The sequence below is a fragment of the Urocampus carinirostris genome, chromosome 12 (genome assembly GCF_059441175.1).
Source record: "Urocampus carinirostris isolate Australia breed hairy pipefish chromosome 12, RoL_Ucar_1.0, whole genome shotgun sequence".
Taxonomy (NCBI): domain Eukaryota; kingdom Metazoa; phylum Chordata; class Actinopteri; order Syngnathiformes; family Syngnathidae; genus Urocampus; species Urocampus carinirostris.
Genome location: NC_142360.1, coordinates 4,681,101 through 4,700,537, shown reverse-complemented (window position 1 = coordinate 4,700,537; position 19,437 = coordinate 4,681,101). Strand labels below are relative to the sequence as shown.

At 40.0% G+C, this 19,437-nt stretch overlaps 1 protein-coding gene across 1 annotated transcript in view; it reads left to right on the top strand.

The window, feature by feature from the left end:
* The first annotated feature begins 6,162 nt into the window (after nucleotides 1–6,162).
* The window catches only part of yjefn3 (YjeF N-terminal domain containing 3), a 68,884-nt gene continuing 55,609 nt past the window's right edge, over nucleotides 6,163–19,437 (top strand). Inside the window, exon 1 of the mRNA XM_088349405.1 lies at nucleotides 6,163–6,391. Within this exon, the coding sequence (XP_088205531.1) occupies nucleotides 6,324–6,391 (68 nt within the window). The 5' untranslated portion in view covers nucleotides 6,163–6,323. The remainder of the gene's footprint in view (nucleotides 6,392–19,437) is intronic.

Below are 19,437 nucleotides of genomic sequence, written 5' to 3'. Positions count from 1 at the left end.
ATGATCGTAGCAAGGCTTTAGGGCTAGGACCTTAGCTTGGCCTTTTGGCTGAGAGTAAGTGTCCCGGCTCCTAGGCTTTGTAGCGTATTATGAACTGACCGATAACGGATAATGGATAATGAATAACGAAGTAAGATCAATAACCCTTAAAAACCCCAACCCCCCCCCCCTCTCATTTCCTTCAGGTATGACTGTTGGGAGGGGTCTGTGGAAGTTGAACTGCTCCCTGCTGGAGGATGAGGCCTTAGCTGCACAATACAGGGAGCGGTACAAGGACTGGCAGACCCTTCAAGACTCACATGATGAATGGGCACAATAGTGGGAGGTGACAAAGAAACGAACGCATATTTTTTTTTTAAATGTAGGGAAAACAAGAAACTTAAAGAGATGAAACGCACATCGGGACTACAAAGAAGACTCCAACGCTATTTTACCCTAACAGAAAAGGGGATGGACTTTAATGATGAAATCAGAGAGATCAAACAAGAATTAAACGCTTTGGCGGAAATAAGAGCAAAGGCATCATAATAAGAAGCAAAGAAAGAGAAATAGAAGTAGGGGAAAAATGTAGGCGCTATTTTTAAAAAAATATTTTGAGCAAAAGTGAGGGGCTTTTTAAACTCCAAAACGAAAACGGGCTAATAACAAAGGAAAGTAGTGAAGTAACCAAATTAGTCGAAGACTACTACAAAAATTTATATGAAAGGAAAGAAACACATGAGAATGAAATAGGGCAAGTATTAGATCATATCTCGAGATTAGTGCCTCAAGACCCCTTTTTAGCATTGGACTTTACCCAAGACCAACTGAATGATTGCATAAAGACTTTTAAAAAAGGCAAATCACCCGGGGAAGACGGGCTCAGCCTTGAATTTTGTCAGACTTTTTGGGATATTTTAGCACCGGATCTGAATACTGTTTTTAACCAATTTTCCAGTCGAGACAACATGCCAGACAGTTTCAGAATAGGGATAGTTACTCTATTGCACAAAAAAGGAGACAAAACTGACTTAAAAAACTGGCGACCCATAACGCTTCTAAACGTGGACTGTAAAATTTTCAGCAAGCTTTTAGCAACACGAATGTCTGTAGTCTTAGGAGACTTGGTTGATCCGGACCAAACCTGTGCCATCGTGGGAAGGAAGATCAGCGACAGTCTCATGCTGATTCGTGACACCATCTGTTATGCGAGAGACATAAACATGTGACTAGTGGTCCTAAAACTAGACTTTGAGAAAGCCTTTGAAAATGTGGTTTTCCCCAAAAATACATCAAGTGGGTGGGACTGCTATATCGAGACATCTACAGCAAATTCATGATTAACGGGAATTTATCGGAAGCAGTCGAGATCAACTGCGGTGTACGTCAAGGTTGCCCTTTGTCTCCCCTTCTCTATGTTCTTTGCATTGAACCTTTGGCACAAATTTTAAGAAAAGATAGATTTGTCAAAGGGATTATATTGTTGGGATATGATATAATGAAATTGTGTGTTTAATTGCTGTTAAAAATGTCGGAAAAAATTGTTAAAACGTCACGAAATTGTGAATATGCTTAATTGCTGTTGAGATTGTCGAGAAAATTTGTTCAAACCTCACATAGTTTATTTGCTAAAAAAGTCAAGTCAAGTCAAGTCATTTATTTTTGTATAGCCCCAAATCAGCCCCAAAAAACAAACCAAGAAGTATTTAATTGTTGTTAAAAGTGTCGATAAAAACTCATATTATTGGGATATGATATAATGAAATTGTGTGTTTAATTGCTGTTAAAAAAATTGTTAAAACGTCATATTGTCAGATATAACGAAATTGTGAATAACGAAATTGTGAATAACGAAATTGTGATCAACAGTAGCTGAGAGACGAGCACTGAAAAAGCTGAGGTCAATCATGGACAATCCATCGCATCCACTACACAGCATTATCTCCAGACAGAAGAGCAGTTTCAGCGACAGACTGCTGTCACTGTCTTGTACTACGGACAGACTGAAGAGATCTTTTATTCCTCATGCCATGAGGCTCTTTAACTCCACCCGGCAGAGTAAAGGCCCACATTAAACCACACCACCTACATTGGATATTACCGAATCTTACTGCAATATGTATTCTGTGTAGCACTATTTAGTTACTCTATATAACACGCTACAGTGGGCATTTGCACGTCACACTGGGTATTTGTATATTGTATTCTTTTGGCTTTATTATTGTACTGTTCTCAGCTCAGGGATGCTGCTGGAAATGTGAATTTCCCTTAGGGGATGAATAAAGTATCTATCTATCTATCTATCTATCTATCTATCTATCTATCTATCTATCTATCTATCTATCTATCTATCTATCTATCTATCTATCTATCTATCTATCTATCTATCTATCTATCTATCTAGATCAACAGACGCGGCAAAACTGGCACTGACACCAGGCTAACCGAGCAAACAACACACCAAACAACCAGCGCCAACTCGGAGCTAAGGAAACAGGAAAGCCCGATGCTAACGGGGAACTAACTGGACAAAATGATACCAACTACGACACACTCAGAAAAAACCCATTCAAAACTAAAAGCCATAATCAACTGCCTCCAAGCAGAAAGGAGCAGTATGCAATCACTCTTCCCCAGTGTTGAGTTCTAGTTACTCACTACTTCTCCCCCCCCCAAAATCAAGTTAGTAACTGAATTACTCTAAAGTAAAGTAACTTTTACCAGGAAAAGTAACCTTTTCCGTTACTTTAAAAAGAAGTTCTTGTATGTCAAGGAATTTTCATCAGCAGTATTCGAGTCAGTTAAATAGAGAAGAACAGACAGATAGTGTTAGAGAACCTTGTTCTATTTATTGCACCTCACCAGTAACAGATTCATCCTACACTTGAAATGGAAAATTATATGAACAGTAAACCATATCATAAAATAGCAAACAACAGTAAATAATATAAAGTGACTTTGATAAATAAAATTGAACTCGAATGGTCTGTTGTAGAGATGGGAATTCCGACTCTTTTGAGAGAACCGGCTATTTCGGCTTGGTTCACTAAAAAGTGCTGGGTCGCAAATGGCTCTTCAGGTTGGTTTTGTTTTAAAATTCATTTATAACCCTTTATTGTGATTTATTTTGAATGACCTAAAAAATGATTTTAAAGGAAAATATAAAAAAGATGAAACAATGTTAAACTTTTTTATACTCCACTAATTCAAAGTTAAAAGCAAGGAATCCCTAAGAAAAATGCATTTTTACCAATCACAGGAGTAAAATAGAGTCTTAGAGGGAACCGGCTCTCGATTGGTGAGTAGTCAGCTCCCACTTCGAAGAGACGGCTCAACGAACGATAAAAGTCGGTTGTTACATTCACCGATTCACTTTTTCTTTCGGAGCATTAGTAGATACTGTATTCGTAATTGCCTCCCAGCTATATGCTAGTCGCTGTTTTAAATGGTGACACGATCCCGAAAGACGCAACGTAATGGATTAGAAGAGAACGAAAAATGGTGCCGCCGAAAACAGGGTCAGGTATGCGGGTACACGCCGCCGTTCTGCAGCCAAGGTAACACAGCGCTATTGACCGTCAGTTATGGTAAAGGTGAAAAAGTAATTCGTCAAATTACCCCGTTACTGAAAAAATAACACCGTTACGTAACACTGTTATTTATAACGGTGTTATTCCCAACACTGCTGTTCACTACAATCGCCGATGATTTCGGAGCTGGCCTCACATGTTTTGTTAATGGGATTCGTCATTTTGATAGTGTGTGTTCCTTCAATGAGGTCACAGCTCTACAGGAAAAAAAGCAAGGTGCGTCAACTTGGAGACTAAATTTCACGAGTCCCCAACGGTCACCGGAATATTTTACAACATATTTGCATAATTGTGTGGAGGAAGACTAAAATTTCTGTGCCTGATTGAATGAAATATATATTCTGTTTGGGAATACCTTTGATGTAATATCCCTGGGGCCTATTGCAGTGTTTTACAACCATTTTTGAGCCAAGGTACATTTCTTTTATTGAGAAAAAAACCCTCAGTGGGACACCACCTGCTTGAAAATACGAAAAAAAAGGCTTACAATAACAATGTAAGTGTTTTTTAACGTTAAAGAAAGATATTATCTTATAACTTCTTGAATAGGAGTCAAATAAACACAAAGAATAAAGTATTTTATAATCCTTCCAAGCACTGTGTGTACTGTAACTCAATGCTAAATCTATTCCACCCTGGTCATCCTGGGAGGGGGATTACCACTTGTGAGGCCCCTTCTCAAGGTATCTTTTTTCCTCACGCTGAGGTTTTGAGTTTTTCCTTGCCCGCATGTTGGTTTAAGATCAGGTAATGGTGTAATTGTAATCCTGTGCAGTCCTTTGAGACATTTTTGTGATTAAGGGCTATACAAATAAACATGACTTGACTTGGCTATATAAATAAATGTGACTTGACCTGACTTGACAAAGCTAGCTGCTATCAGTAGGCTAGACCCGCAGCCGGGCTATTGCTTTCCTTTACGAAGCCACCTCAGATGATTCCCGGATGCTATAACAATCCACATAGCACCCACTGGCATTTCTTTGCGCTCTCCTGACTTTCATTAGAGTCCGATTTAATTCGGAGGCAGCACCCTCCCGCTGTTTGATAGACAGCATACACCAGCCTATCACAGATGCGGACAAAGACTGTCACACCCGCCCAAACAGAGCGCCCTCTCTAATAGTCCCTGCTGTCTGCAGAACCCGATGCATGATACGTCGATATCAATGACAATAAAGACCAAATAAATTCAATTCAAAATCTGCAAAGGAATGAACCAACAACAGCTGAAGTGCGAATTAGCAAGCGGTCTCTCTCTATACTAAATAAGATTACTATATCAAAATTTCCTTTGGGTATCCTATGCTATTCGAGTTTCTAGCAACATTATTCTAGTTATGAAATATTTTACTATGTTTCTTTTCCTTTTAAAAGAATTACGTTGGCTATCATTTGCTATACGAGTCACTGGCGACACTATTATACATTTGAAATGTAATTTCCTTGTTTTTTAATTTTCCTTTGTGGGGTAAAGTTCTGTTTTCTTGTTTTGATTTTGGATCTCTTCCCTGTCATGAAAAAAGCAAGGTTTATCACTTACATCTCTGAAAAAAAAACACACAATGAGAGACAAAAGAAATTTATTTTAGCTCATGAGGAGATGTAATCAGTTCTAGGCCCTATTCTCATCAGCGCCTGTGTTTTATTAAAAACAATTCAGCTGCATAGTTTTTGGGGAAGGGAAGTTTAACATATTAAGGGGACGTCATCGTAAAACGAGGAACATCAAACTTTACAATGCAGCTGTTCTCAGGCAAATAGTTTATAAGGTTGAGTGGTTCACAAGGTGATAAAACTATTTGAAGAAAGGAAATAATATTTAACTGTAAGGGTCTCTAATCCTCAATATTTTTAGTGAACGCATTATAATTTAACAATAATCCTATCAAAGAAAAGGAGAAAGAAACTTAAAGCTTAAAGCTTAAAGCTTTGGCTTCAGCCTATTCCCATGGGCACATGTTTATCTATAATATTATTGTATTATTTAGCTGTTTTAAGTTTTGTGCAAATATTTAGTTGTTCCCTATTGTTAATTACTGGTTGATGTTGTTTTATTTTTTGTGCTGTGCCCAAATAAACATAATTTTTTCAGGGAGCGGGAAAATTATTCAATCATCATCAAAAAATCTTAGTATTGGTTCAATACTACCCTGTATTTATTTAGACTGGATCAATACAAAATGTCTCTGTATCACCCACAGCTACAAATTACAATAGATTTCTATCCCCTGCCACAGTAAATTTACCGTGCGATCCCCTCCTCAGAAGGAAATAACGTAGTATCCTGGGGGTCTACTGAACAATGAACACACTTCTAGCAATCATGCTAATTTTTAGGTGCATACGCAGGCGACGTGCCAGGAAACGTCCCCCAGTTCTGGTTTTGTTTTTCTGCAAGTCTAAATGCATCATTCCCATGTGAAATGTTTGCAAGTGTCCCCGCTGTGCCGGCTTCTCTCCATTCCACATCAAGGGATGTTTTGGCCGCTACAGGCCGTGCACAAATGTGTGTGGCTTTCTCGCTGGTGCGTTTGTGTGAGCCAATCAGCCGTCCGGAGTCGCCTGCGCTGGCTCTTAATTGGTCGGCTCTCTTGGAGAGAGCGCGCCGGCGTCTTTGAGCTCTTCACAGCCAAGGCGAGAGGAGACAAAACGATACTGGAAGCTGCCGAGGAGCATCAGGAGCATCCTTTTGAGACTCTCAACATCGCGGCGGGGGCTCTTCTTCTTCATTTTTGTTTTTGAGGCGTCCTCATGGACAAGATGAACCACAGTTCCACCGAGGCGGAGACGGAAAGCATAGAACCGCTGCGTTACCTCAGGTGGGAATCTCCGGCTTCTGGTCTGGGTCAGGGACGTCTATGGCAAGGTTGAGATATCAATTATTCAGATTTGGGTTCAGTGTGGATGCTGCTACTCACTACTTAGTGCAACGTCGAACGGCTTATATTGAGGTTGTTGCTTTCACTGTTAAAAAAGAAAGAAAACAGTTTGTTGATGGATACATATTTACGAAAGAGGATAGAGTCCAGGGGAGTGGAACCCTTTGGACATAAAGAGCCATAAAAGCAGAAATATTTTGATTTTATTTTGGGAGAGAGCGAGCCATACCTTATATTTTAACACTGCTGAAACAGCTTTCCAGAAAAAAAGGATTAATTTAGCATATTTCATTTTACTGTGTGATGTCTGATGATTTGATAAAATTCTATAAGCACAGACTGTGTCCCATATCGATTTAAATATATAACTTCAAATTTGTCTCCCTCTTGCAGTTATTAAGTGTTGAGGCACATTTTTGTCCTAAATAATGGTTTCATAACAAGGTGCAAGCAAAGTTCTTTTGTAAAATTTCACAAAAACCTACAGACCACGATACGACCATACTTACCCTCAGTTCAGACGGTGCGTCCTGTCCTGTGTATAGCTCCTCCCATTCCAATCTCCCAATCAAATTGCTCTAGGTGCTTTGCTTGAGCTTCTGGGTAAAACATTTGTTTTGGGTTAAAGTTTGTTCTGTGAGTTTTCATCATGAAGTGTCTCAACAATGAACCTAAATTGTTCAATAAGTATCAATATAAAGGATTAGTTAGCGATTTAGAGGCACATCGGGAACTGCCGGTGTGATGCCTTGACTGTAAACTGTCGTCAAAATTGTGTCCTATTTATACTGGATCGATCCCCATGATAACCATTGTGTTTCAACTTTGCATGCATGAAAATTGGCTTAGCATGAAGCATCATTATTAAAATTGTGCAAGCTCTATTTTATCTCTGAGCCATAGGTACTCATGAAAAGAGCCATATATCGCTCGCGAGCCGTAATTTCCCAACCTTTGATCTAATTTAAGGGTCACCAATATGGTGCCCTCGAGCACCAGATACCCCGTATGAACAGCCGAGTACCCCGCGGACCGGTTCTAATAGTTTATTACTGATGGGTCATTGTGATTTTCTAGGATATTTAATTTCTAATTGGAATGAAAGATCATTCATGTATGATGTACATGAAATTAAATGAACATGTACACGGACGAGCCGAGATTCGAACTGGGATCCCTTGATCCCAAGCTGAGCACTCTACCTCCTGAGCTACTGCCGTTCGACATCAATCAATGCCCTTATACAAGAGTTAAGTGATTGACCAAAGCTATTTTTTTCTCCTAGTAATTACAACCTGGTAATAGCTTGATAATAACATGGTAACAAATCAAGTTATGTTTATTTGTGACGCCCTTAATCACAAAAAGTCTCAAAAGGCTGCACAGATCACGGATTATTGGAAACTACGGACTATTATGACACCATCCCCTGATATAAAACCTACATGAGGGCAAGGAAAAAACTCAACATGAGGAAAATGAAGAAACCTTGAGAAGGGACCGCACATGAGGTCATCCCCCTTCCAGGATGACCAAGCTGCAATGGATGTTGCAATAACAAATAATAAACAGATATTGTCAACATAAAATTTAGGTTATTCATATGCTATAGAATAGAAGTGTGTTTTAAGCTTAGATTTAAACATTTCCACTGACGTTGCAGATCAAATATCTGCAAGAAAAGAGCATGAAAGAGCATTCCACAGCACCGAGGTCCGAATGGAGAACGCTCTCAAACCTGCAGATCTCTTCTTGTAATAGCATCATAAATTGTTATTTTAGAAAAACATATTAAACTGGTAGCCCTTGGTGCTAATCTGTAACAAAAAACAATATATTAGCTTCAAAAAGGTTGGCTACCCCTGATAGATAGATAGATAGATAGATAGATAGATAGATAGATAGATAGATAGATAGATAGATAGATAGATAGATAGATAGATAGATAGATAGATAGATACCCCCAATAAGCAGGTTAGCGCCTTACATGGCTGCAAGGCCGCTATTGGGAAATGTGGAGCACATTGTAAAGCGCTTTGGGAAGTCATTGACTTGAAAAGCGCTATATCAGGGGTGGCCAACCCGCGGCTCTCGAGCCGCATGCGGCTCTTGAACAAGTTTCATGCGGCTCTTTAGGAGCTGTTATAAACTGGTTTAATGCGGCTCTTTCGAAGCTGTAACATGACATGCATCAAGAATGTTTAGCCGGCACTGTAATTTGCCTTCCCTACAGCTAGATGGCACTCCGACAATGAATGTCTGTTTTAGTGACGTAATATGAGCGACGAGAAAATATTTGTTTGACAAAATGTATTGTAGTCAATTTATGTGAAATTACCTCTTGAAATGGCAGGTAAAAAGGCACAGCCAAACTAAAATATGAAGAAGAACACAGTACGTTTTTGCCAGAATAGGAGAGTTTATATTATTTTATTGAACGTAATGGCAAGCCTATCTGCCTTATACGTAACGCGGCATTAGCACATTTCAAAGCTTCAAATCTTCAGCGTCAATTCAGCGCACTCCACCCTAACATCGAACAGGAATTTCCAAAAGGGACTGAACTTAGTAAGAAAAAGTTGTTGACTACGAAAAGCAAAGCAGAAAAACAGTTGCATTTCTTTCAAAAAAAATATAAAACACTCTGAGACCGTAACGCTTGCTTCTTATCAGTTAGCTTGGAACATAGCACGGGCTAAAAAGCTATACAACGAAAGAGAATTCATTAAAAATGCGTCATTGACGCCTTTGAAATCTTGGCTCCTGTAGACAACAAACTAAAACAGAGCAAATCAGATGTTCAACTGTCTCGCCACAGTATGGAACGAAGAATATCCGATATTAATGCAGCTGTTGAATAACAGTTGCACACTGACCTGCAAACAAACTAACTGCAAGAGCTACGGATGGAGCGCCAGCCATCATCGGATCAATGAACAGGCTTGTGGGACTGTACAAAGCTGATCAAACATTTCCAGACTTTTGGGATTTCCACTGCATCATCCACAGGGAGCAACTCGTGTCTAAATCACTCAAATTTGACAACGTCATGAAACCTGTGATGGAAATCGTCAACTTCATCTGCACACATAGAATAGAATAGAATATGCCTTTATTGTCATTGTTACAACATGGGATATGCTGTGACATGCGCTTAACCGGAGGATATTCAGGAATATCATCGCTGAACTGGACCAAGGACTTCCAGGTGACCTGCCGCTGCACTGCACTGTGAGGTGGCTGTCAAAAAGCCAGGTACTATCTCGCTTCTTTGAGCTTTTGGATCCAGTGAAACTTCATGGAAGAGAAGGACAAGGACTATCCCAAGCTCTCAGACCTCAAGTCGATAATGGATCTGGAACAGTGCTCACAATGTTAACTGTTGAAAATTATTGATATTATCATGTTGGTGTGGTTATTTTCATCAGATCTAGTCGAGTAGAGATTTGTTTATGCGTGCGTACATGATTAAAAGATGTTTATGTGTATAATATGGCTTTTTAGTAACAAAGAAAAAAAATAATCAACTCGCCCCCGTTAACAACTATGATGTGGCTCTTTGTAGTAACACAGACGAAAAATTGGCTCTTAGTCGCTGAATGGTTGGCCACCCCTGCGCTATATAAATGCAGATCATTTCATTTCATTTCATTTCATACTAGCCCTAAATAGTGTTTTAACACACAATTAAAGTAAAAAAAAGAACCCTAACCACTCTTTAAAGTGACTCAATCCCTAATTTCAAATCCATGTTTGAACTCCTACCCACGGTTTAAAACCCTAATCGGAGACCCAAATCCTAGTTTAAAACCCTAATATGAAGCCCAAACCCTATTTTTAAACCCTAATTTGAACTTTTACCCACGGTTTAAAAACCCTAACACAAAGCCAAAACCATTACTTCAAACCCTAGTTTGAGTCTGTACCCCTTAACCCAGTTTAAAGCCCTAATATAAACCCCAAACCATTGATTCAAACCCTAGGTTGTACCCCAAAACCCACCTTTAACCCTAAAAATAGACCTAAACCCTACTTTCAAACCAGAGTATGAACCCCTACCCACAGTTTAATACCCTTATATGAGACCCAGAGCCAAATTAGAACCTCTTTCCATTGTTCAAAACCCAATTATGAAGCCGGAAGTTGGACGCCCTTAAAAGGCTTTAAAACCCTTATTTTGAATTCCAAATCCCAGCTTCAAACCCTTGCTGGAACCCCCGTCCCTAGTTTGAAACCCTAAAATGTGACTCAAACCGCACTTTCAAACCCATGTTTGAACTCTTACCCACGATTTTTAAACCCTTACATAAGCCCCACACAGCTACTTTCAAACCTGTCTTTGAACACCCTACTTGTGTTTTCAAACCTTAAAGTGTGTCCCAAACCCTACTTTTAAACCCAAATTTGACCCCTTTGCCACAATATGGAGTCCAAACCTGAGTTTAAATCCATAGTTGGAAGCCTTAATGCTTTAAAACCCCTATATCAAGCTTAAACCCTATCAAACCCTAGTTTTGTAATGTAAAAACAGTAGATTTTAATAATTAATGTTACAAAGGTTTTTCCATGTTATATAAAATATTTTCAGAAACGGAGTTTCCCAAGACGCACCACAGGTACCCAAACAACCCAGGTGTAAGGAATAAGTGGACAACATAATAACAACATTATAAGAACACAAATTATGTTTGAAATACATGCAAAACTGGTAGCCCTTCGTGATGAACAGTAATAAAAAGGTGGGCAACCCTTGATCTTAAATAAAGTTTTACTACGTGAATTTAAGCAATATATTAATTTACCACAGAATCAAAATTCATGTAACAAATAAAGGTTTTACCTTAGTAAGGATTTATATAGCGATTTCCAAGTCACTGAAGACCTCCCAAAGCGCTCTACAATGTGCTTCACACTTACTCATCCACACACACTCACACACCGATAGCAGCGTCAACCAGGCAAGGCAACTACCTGTTTATTTGAGGCTTTAGGGATTCAGTGTTTAGCCCAAGGACACTTCGACATGTAACACGGAGGAGCTGGGAATTGAACCTGAGACCTCCTGAGTTAAAGCCGCCCACTCCTGAGCTACTGCCATGTGTGTGCTTGGGTGCACTACACGGCGACAATCGAGCATGAGGAAAATAGTGGTGTCGTTAGCGTTGGGTTCATAAATCATTTGCAAAGGCGATATTTTTATTCATGAAGCGTGATGGAGAAGGCGGGACCACGGCCAAACGGCGAGCGCGCTAGTCTCAACCTTCTGCTCGCTTGGTCCTGAATTAATGATGTCGTAATATGGGAGCGTGTTGTCATGACGACGCCCGCTTTCACTTTGCTCACGATTCTTGTTTACAATTGGATCGCTACACGATTTTGATTGTGTTTCCTATGCCGAGATGCTAACTTGTTTAACCCCTTAATGTTCCTGTAAAATCCCAAATCCCAAGACGATAAAGTGAGTACTGTTCTTAACCTTTCAGAGAATATGAACAATTTTGGTCTTTTTATAAAGTTAATACTCAGAATTTTTGTCCCAAACTGAAATGATCACTAGAAGTACTGCTAACATTGAGTAATCCGAGTTGGCACACCAAGTAACAGAAGGTTTTCATTCTCGCCTAATTTTTTTGCAATTAAATGCTTGTAGAAGAGTGTAGCATGGCGTCTTAGCTGGAAAACAGGTGAGTCAATAGTTTAAACCCTTACCTGGTACCTTGTCAAATTTGATCACAATCTGAAAATCCAAACATAGTACCTTACATATTTTTCTAGGGGTAGGTTTAGGCGTTTCCAAAAGTGGCCATTTGGAGACGACCAGTTTACATCCCTAAAACTTTTGCAACTGTGTATTTTACTTTGGCCATTTTTAAGACATTTTGAAGGAATTGTAAACGTTTGACTGTTCTTTAAAGAAGTCAGTCAATAATTGTGTGCACCTGTGCGTAATAATGAATCATGATTGGCATTATGCATGTTTATTTTGGCGTCTAATTTAAATACACCAGTGAATATCTGTGCATCGTTCTTTTCAGAATTTCATTGGCTAGTCGACAATCATCATTTGAAATGAATACTACTGGATAAAGTTTTCAGAGCTAAAGAAGGCGAGATCGCCAACCTTCGGGTTGTTTAAAATAAAACTTGATTGGTTCACATAAAATTAACACACTCGCGTCCAAAAATAGACTGATTCACGACTTGGATTGATTAGATCCAACTTTCTGGTATGTAAAAATGTCACATTTTTGGCGTTGTTTCAAACCAAATTACCCTTTTTGGGTAGGAGTAGTTTTCGTGTATTATGACCAAATATTTGTGATTAGTTCACACAAAGTACAAAAGTACATTTCTGTTAGTGCAGAAATGGATTGAGCCAATAATTAGATCCATTAGATCAGTGTTCGGGAATCTTTTTGAACCAAAGAGTCATAATATCCAAATATATAGACATATATTTTGAGGGAGCGATACCATATACGTTAAAACAAAATTCAACAAAACAATTAAACCAACACACTAGACAAAAGCTAATTCATTAGCACATTTTAATTCACTGTGTGATATTTGATGAGTTGATAAAATTTATGAAATAATAAGATGCTGTGTCCCAAATCTATATCAATATCAAAATCAACACAAGAACAATACTTGTTGTATTGTAAGGAGAGAAGTGTGTTATGGGGAAAATAATATGTTTTTAATTGTGTGTGTTTGTGTGTCTGTCTGTCATGGCAGGTCAGTGCGTGGTGTGGCTCTTTGACTCTCACAGTTAAAAATTTTGGCTCTTTGTGTCAAACTGGTTCACCACCCCTGTTCTAAATGAAACAATACATTACATAGTTGAGCAAGTTCTATTTTATCTCCGAGCCTTATGTAATCCTAAAAGTTGCCATATGTGTCTCGCGAGCCATAGGTTACCGACCCCTGCATTAGTTAAACTTTCTGGGTTGCTATGAAAAATGGTAAATCTAAGGGTTGTCGTGTTTTTACAACAGGACCCAATTCTATTTTAAACTAAGAGAACCAGTGTTATCTAGGTTATTTTCATATCCATTATCAACTGCCTCATATGACCCCTCCTTTGTTTTTAACAGTAATTTGTTTTATTTTTGTATTTATTGCCTGTAAGTTTTATTCTGGTTTTATGTTCTGTGTACAGCAACATTGGGGTTCTGAAAGGTGCTTTAAAATTTATTTTTATTAATATTTTGGATTATTTCTTGTAAATTATTAAAAAAAACACAAATTCTAGGGAATCAGAACAAATTGATCCCATTTTAAAGTTTTTTTTTAAAAACCATGGCAACCTATTGTCATGATTGTAGATTCAGAGCACCTGTGACTGCTCAATTGGCGCCAACAGCCCTGAGAGCTGATTGGCTGATGAACTCCTTTTAAACCCCCGACTTCCAAGAGATCCCTGTCAGATCGTTATGCGAACTGATGCTCCCAGCTCGGCAAGCTCTTACGTCAGACTCTGTTCCTGCCCTGTTTTTCTCTGCCTGATCCTCGTTGCCAACCTGTGTCCGGACCTGACTCTGCCCCGTTCTGCCTGCCCGTTATCCAATCTGTTTTACCCCGCTACCTCCTGCCTCCTGTTGCCGATCTCGTTTCCGAACTTGACACCGCCCTTCCTCTCCAGTCCCGGCTAACGACTTGTAATTCCTGCCTGACTTCGACCCTCCTCGCTCGACACGGAAGTGCCAATTCCACGTCTCCTGCTACTCTTATCCGCCGATCCTCGGATCATGGAATAAAACTGAGTAAACGAACGCAACTGGGTCCTGTCTCCGTTCCTAGCGGAACCTATTTTGGGGTGCTTATAAACAAAAACAAATGTATTTTGCCATTTTTTTACACAATAAAACATTTTTGAGTTTTTCTACTTTGTATAAAACGAGGAATGCATTTAGAGGGTGAATCTGTAATAAAATGATCTCATTCATTGGGATGATTGTGCAAACCAATCGAAGACTCTTAGGTAAAATAGCTAAAGTCATGGATCAGTCATCTCTAGAACCAAATAGTGTTTTTCGGAGAGTGACTTGTTTGCCATTTGTAGGGTTGGAGCAGCTAGATTCCTAGTATATCAAATCTTTGTATCAGTTCTCGTCACTGGTCGCACCTGCTGTCATTTTGGGATTGTTGCTTCACGGCAGAAGGGAACATTTCCCAGTAGCAGCAAACTCATTAACTCTATAAGGAAGAGGATTAACATAGTCACATATCGTTCTTTCAATCTTCAAATACCACGCTCAATTATTTTCAATCACTTTTTGGGGGGAGGAGGACAAACGTAATTATAACTCCTGGCTTGTGTAACGCGTGAGGAAATGAGAACGTGATTACAGGTTGTCCACCTCACTCCTACTTGACGAATACTACCTTGTTTTACCTCATCTGACGTTAACAAAAGGGAAATTACCGACAAATAGCACCCAGGAGCGACTCTAAACCTTACGTCTTGCTGGCCCACCTCGGAGTATAAAAAAAGACGGGCGGTCTGTCACGCAGCCAAATTCGACTGCCAGCATTCGAACAATGATAAGCGAGGTTAACAGAAGAGACCTTAGAAATAACAATGAGTTGGTGCTTCGGACAGCTTGACAAAGCAGCTGAGTTGGCGTGGCATTCGTTATCCTGAACGCGCCATAATTCCTCAAATAATGAAGTTGCTTTGCGTCTCTGTTGACAAACAACTGTGCTGGCTGAAAAACACATCCGTCTGATTTTCCCGTCCTTATTAGGGTCCCTGTTGAGCTGAAAGTGGTCCTGACTGACTTGTGAGGGGCAGGGTTAACACACCGGAACTGTCACTAGCGAATCACAAAACACATGTAAATACCACCTCTTTAACTCTTCAAACAAGTATGAGTTTTTTTTTTTAAACACAAATTCTGCTAGGTATTGACGTAGCAGATAAAGAGCCATGATGGAAGGCAAGAGGCACCCTTGCAGACAGTACTTGAATGATCATTTAATACTAATAACCACGACAGAAGAATATGAGCACCACATTTTAGGATGGTGAATTCTTGCTGTGCCACCTGGCAAGTTTCTAAGCCCGATTTAAAATTTAAACGTATCCCTTTTGACGACGACAAGACACAGCGATGTTTATCTGTAAATCAAATGGAGGGGCTGGTGTTGTGCACAACACTGGCAGCCCTCAAGTATTCCAGGATTTGCAGAAAACATTTTAATTTTAGTTTTAAACGATCAATTCTTCAGTTCATTGATATGGATAATGAAGGATCAGTCCAGAAGGAAAAAAGTACACAAATAAATGATGCCTGTGTTTGGTACTAACAAACTACATTAATTTACATGTCAAGGCAACTTGAATCACACAAGAGAATACGGGACAATGTTGAACCAGCACTTGTAGTCTTGGAAAATGGGAACAGGAAAAGAAATTTTAGGGCAATAATTTAATTACTGATCCATAAACCGAGTTAAGATAATCAACTCATTTAAATGATCAGGAATTATTTTCATAGCGTGTCTGAAATTAAATATTATTTGCCTCCGAACAAAAACAGTTTGTTGTGAAATCTTTTCTTGCATACCTTTGGGTCAGACAAAGCAGCACGTGGGGGTAAACCCCTCACCGCTCATTAGAAGAGTCTCTCTATCCCTTTGGCTGCATCCCTCAGCTGAGGGATAGGGGAAAAGGAGAACTGAGGCTTGGTTTTGCCATGTTTCCTGGCTGGGGGGGGGGGTGAGTCTGTGGCTTTCGACCATTTTGGTCGCCATTGTCCTACCCAGCCTGCCCAGGCTGGAGAGGCCTCCACCCCTTTGAGCATGTGTGAAGGCTGCAGGTAGAGAAGTTTGGAACCTTGCACCTCATTTTTATATAGGCTTGGGAAGTCCCGGTGAAGAGGTGCGGTCTTAATTACCGGTGAGTTTCTGTTGATGCTTTTCCAAAATGAAGTTCAACTGGTTGATTATAATTGTAATTGTTGATAATAGGCTAAATTTAATTCCTGGAATGAACATGACACACAGATGCAGATTATTAATCTTTTGATTATAATATAAATAATTTGGGGTTTCAAAACGTTATTATACAGCTGGAGAATCTGTTCACTTCCTGTGGATGTAGTTGGCTGGGATTGTAGTCTCTACAGATCTACAGTAATTAAGAATAAAAACAGTTGAAAATTAATTTCATTGTTGATTCTTGTCATCAGACATGTTTTTTCCCAAGGAGTGAGGCATCTTACATGAATATAATAATACAATCTCTGCTGAAAGTCGCTTATGGCAATAGCGTCTCTGACTCAAGCGATAAAATACAGAAATGTACATGTACCAAATTCTCTAAGGTTTGGGAGCATTTTAGCTTGCATACTGCAAATAAAAATACTATTTGCAAAGATTTCAAAGCAGACTTTGCATATAATGGCAGTACCTCGGTGATGCACAAACATTTAAAGAGAACAGTCGGACAGTTGAACAAAATGGAGTCTTACTCTCCTCGGTAAGATTCAAGGTTGTCATTGTAACATCTGAAACGCACAACAGAATTAAAATGTGCTTGTTACGTAATTATTTGTCAGGTTCAAAATGATGTCCGGATGAAATAAGAGACTTGAGTTACAATCAAACTTGTTTATTAAAGAAAAGCAAGCACATTGAAACAAGGCAAAAAATGAAACAAAATTTTAAACCCCCAAAAAAGTGTACGCGTTATACATGAGTGCGCCTTGTACACAAATAAATACGGTACTTAGTATGGAAAAAAAGGTTTCAGTACTAGAACGATTCCGTGTTAGAACATTGATCCCGATCAAATTATGGATGAATCTCCCCAAAATTTAACAAGCATGTTTTTGGTTCGCGGAAGGAAGAAGGGTCACTTTCAAGCAATCATTTGAACGATCCTTCCAGGAAATTGCCTTAGTCCTTGGCAATTTATTTAGCAATGATTTTTTACGTAGATATCCGTTACTGGCACTGGGGGTGTTACAATGTCCGATCACCGTTGAAAAGAGTTAATCTTTTAAACTGACTAATTGCCTATCATTGATGGCAACTGTCATGATTGGCATGGCGTTGTTTAATACATTTGAAAGCTATATATGTATTTGGCAGTAAATGACTCAAAGGCGGCAAAGGGTTGTAAACAGGCACATTGCTTAATGCCGGCATGCTTGTGGAAGCAGGAATACTCCAACTCTTATCCCTGATAACAAAATAAAATTAGGCATAGTTTGAGCAGCTTGAGCAAGGCTCCTCCCCAAGGGTGACAAGGGAATCTAGAGCAAGGACATCACTCTGTTCTACTGTAAGGGTCCCTTAAATGTTTAATGTATAAAATAATCAAAACAATAAAAACAGAAAAACAAAGGTTCATTCAGGTCAAGTATTTTTTTTTGCTTTCTTTTAGGTCAAAGTCAACAACTTCTAGTCATGTTGCGCTTGCCTCTGACGTCTTCAGCCTGTAACAATTTGTCTGTCTTGACCCCCTATAAATGAATGGGCACCTATTAGATGCCGTTGTTTCTTCATGTTTGGGGCCACCAGGCGGAATTTAGCAGTAATGCATCTCCCATTGAAATGAATTGGCACCTATTAGTTGGCGTTGTTTCTTCATGTTTGGGGCCCCCAGGCAGAATTTGGCGGTATTGCAGCTCCCATTGAAATGAATGGGCCCCTATTAGATGGCGTTGTTTCTTCACGAGATTCGATCTGAAACCTCAGTGAAACAGTTTAAATCCAGGCTTAAAACACACTTCTATTCTATAGCTTATGAATGACCTATATTTCACGTTGACAATATCTGTGCATTATTTGTTATTGCAACATCAGTTGCAGTCTGGTCATCCTCGAAGGGGGATGAACTCATGTGCGGTCCCTTCTCAAGGTTTCTTCATTTTCCTCATGTTAAGGTTTTGAGGTTTTCCTTGCCCTCATGTAGGTTTTAGATCAGGGGTAACAACAGTGTGTAGTTTGCAATTATTTGTAGTCTGTGCAGCCCTTTGAGACTCCTTGTGATTAAGGGGCGTCACAAATAAACATGACTTGACTTGAATTGACTATTGAGGGCAAAAAGGGACAAAATTCATCCAGGGTGAACCTACCGTATTTATTCGTGTATAAACTGCATGTTTTTTAACCTCCGGTAGTATATAACGTATTTGTGCAATTAACCTTTTTAAGACCGCATCTAGTGAGATGAAGAAAAAACAGTCTCGCACCTATTCTGGCATACAGACGCTGGAAGCGTCAGGTGCCAAGTCATGACGGACCCTGGTGACCGACAGCGATGGCGATGACTTTAAAGGTATTGCATAACTGTCGGCTGAGGTTTGGTTTATAAGGCAAGGTTGGCTTCAACCTGGCTGTGGCCAAGCCTGGACTTAGGGTGGGACCACAAGGGGGTCAGGGTCAGGCACAGGTATAGACTGACCCGCCTAGGTGGCTCGCGAGCGACCACTGCCCTCAAGAGTACAGGACTAAGTACTAGAATAGGTACAGGGCCCTGGCCCGACCAGGAACGTGGCACACCCAGGGGGGACGCGGTGAACACACGGTGGAACCGAACCCCGCCGGCGATAACCCGGGATAGCTCGCACCAACCCCTAAAGTCAGCGCATGTTGCTGGTCCTGTCAGGCTAAGGACAGACGGGCACAGAGGCAGGTGACGGTGATGGGGACAAACTGGAACCGTCCGCGGTCAGCCAAGCAAACTAGTGACGGAGGTCCGCACCCGACTGCCGCCGTTATCTCCAGCGCAATCACCGACGCCGCGAGGGTCTCGGCCGTCAGCTGGACTACCCCTTTCACTCATTCCCTGGTACAGTCTCAACCCAGTTATACTTTAAATCACTCAACAGGGTAAACGTACACTTTCCCATTCCAAAGCTACGCCAACAACAACAGCAGGTTAGAGACTGACTGTAAAGCTTCAATGTAATGCTGCATTTTTGAAAACGTGGAAATCTTGATTCCCTGACCGACCCGTCTTATGTATCGGT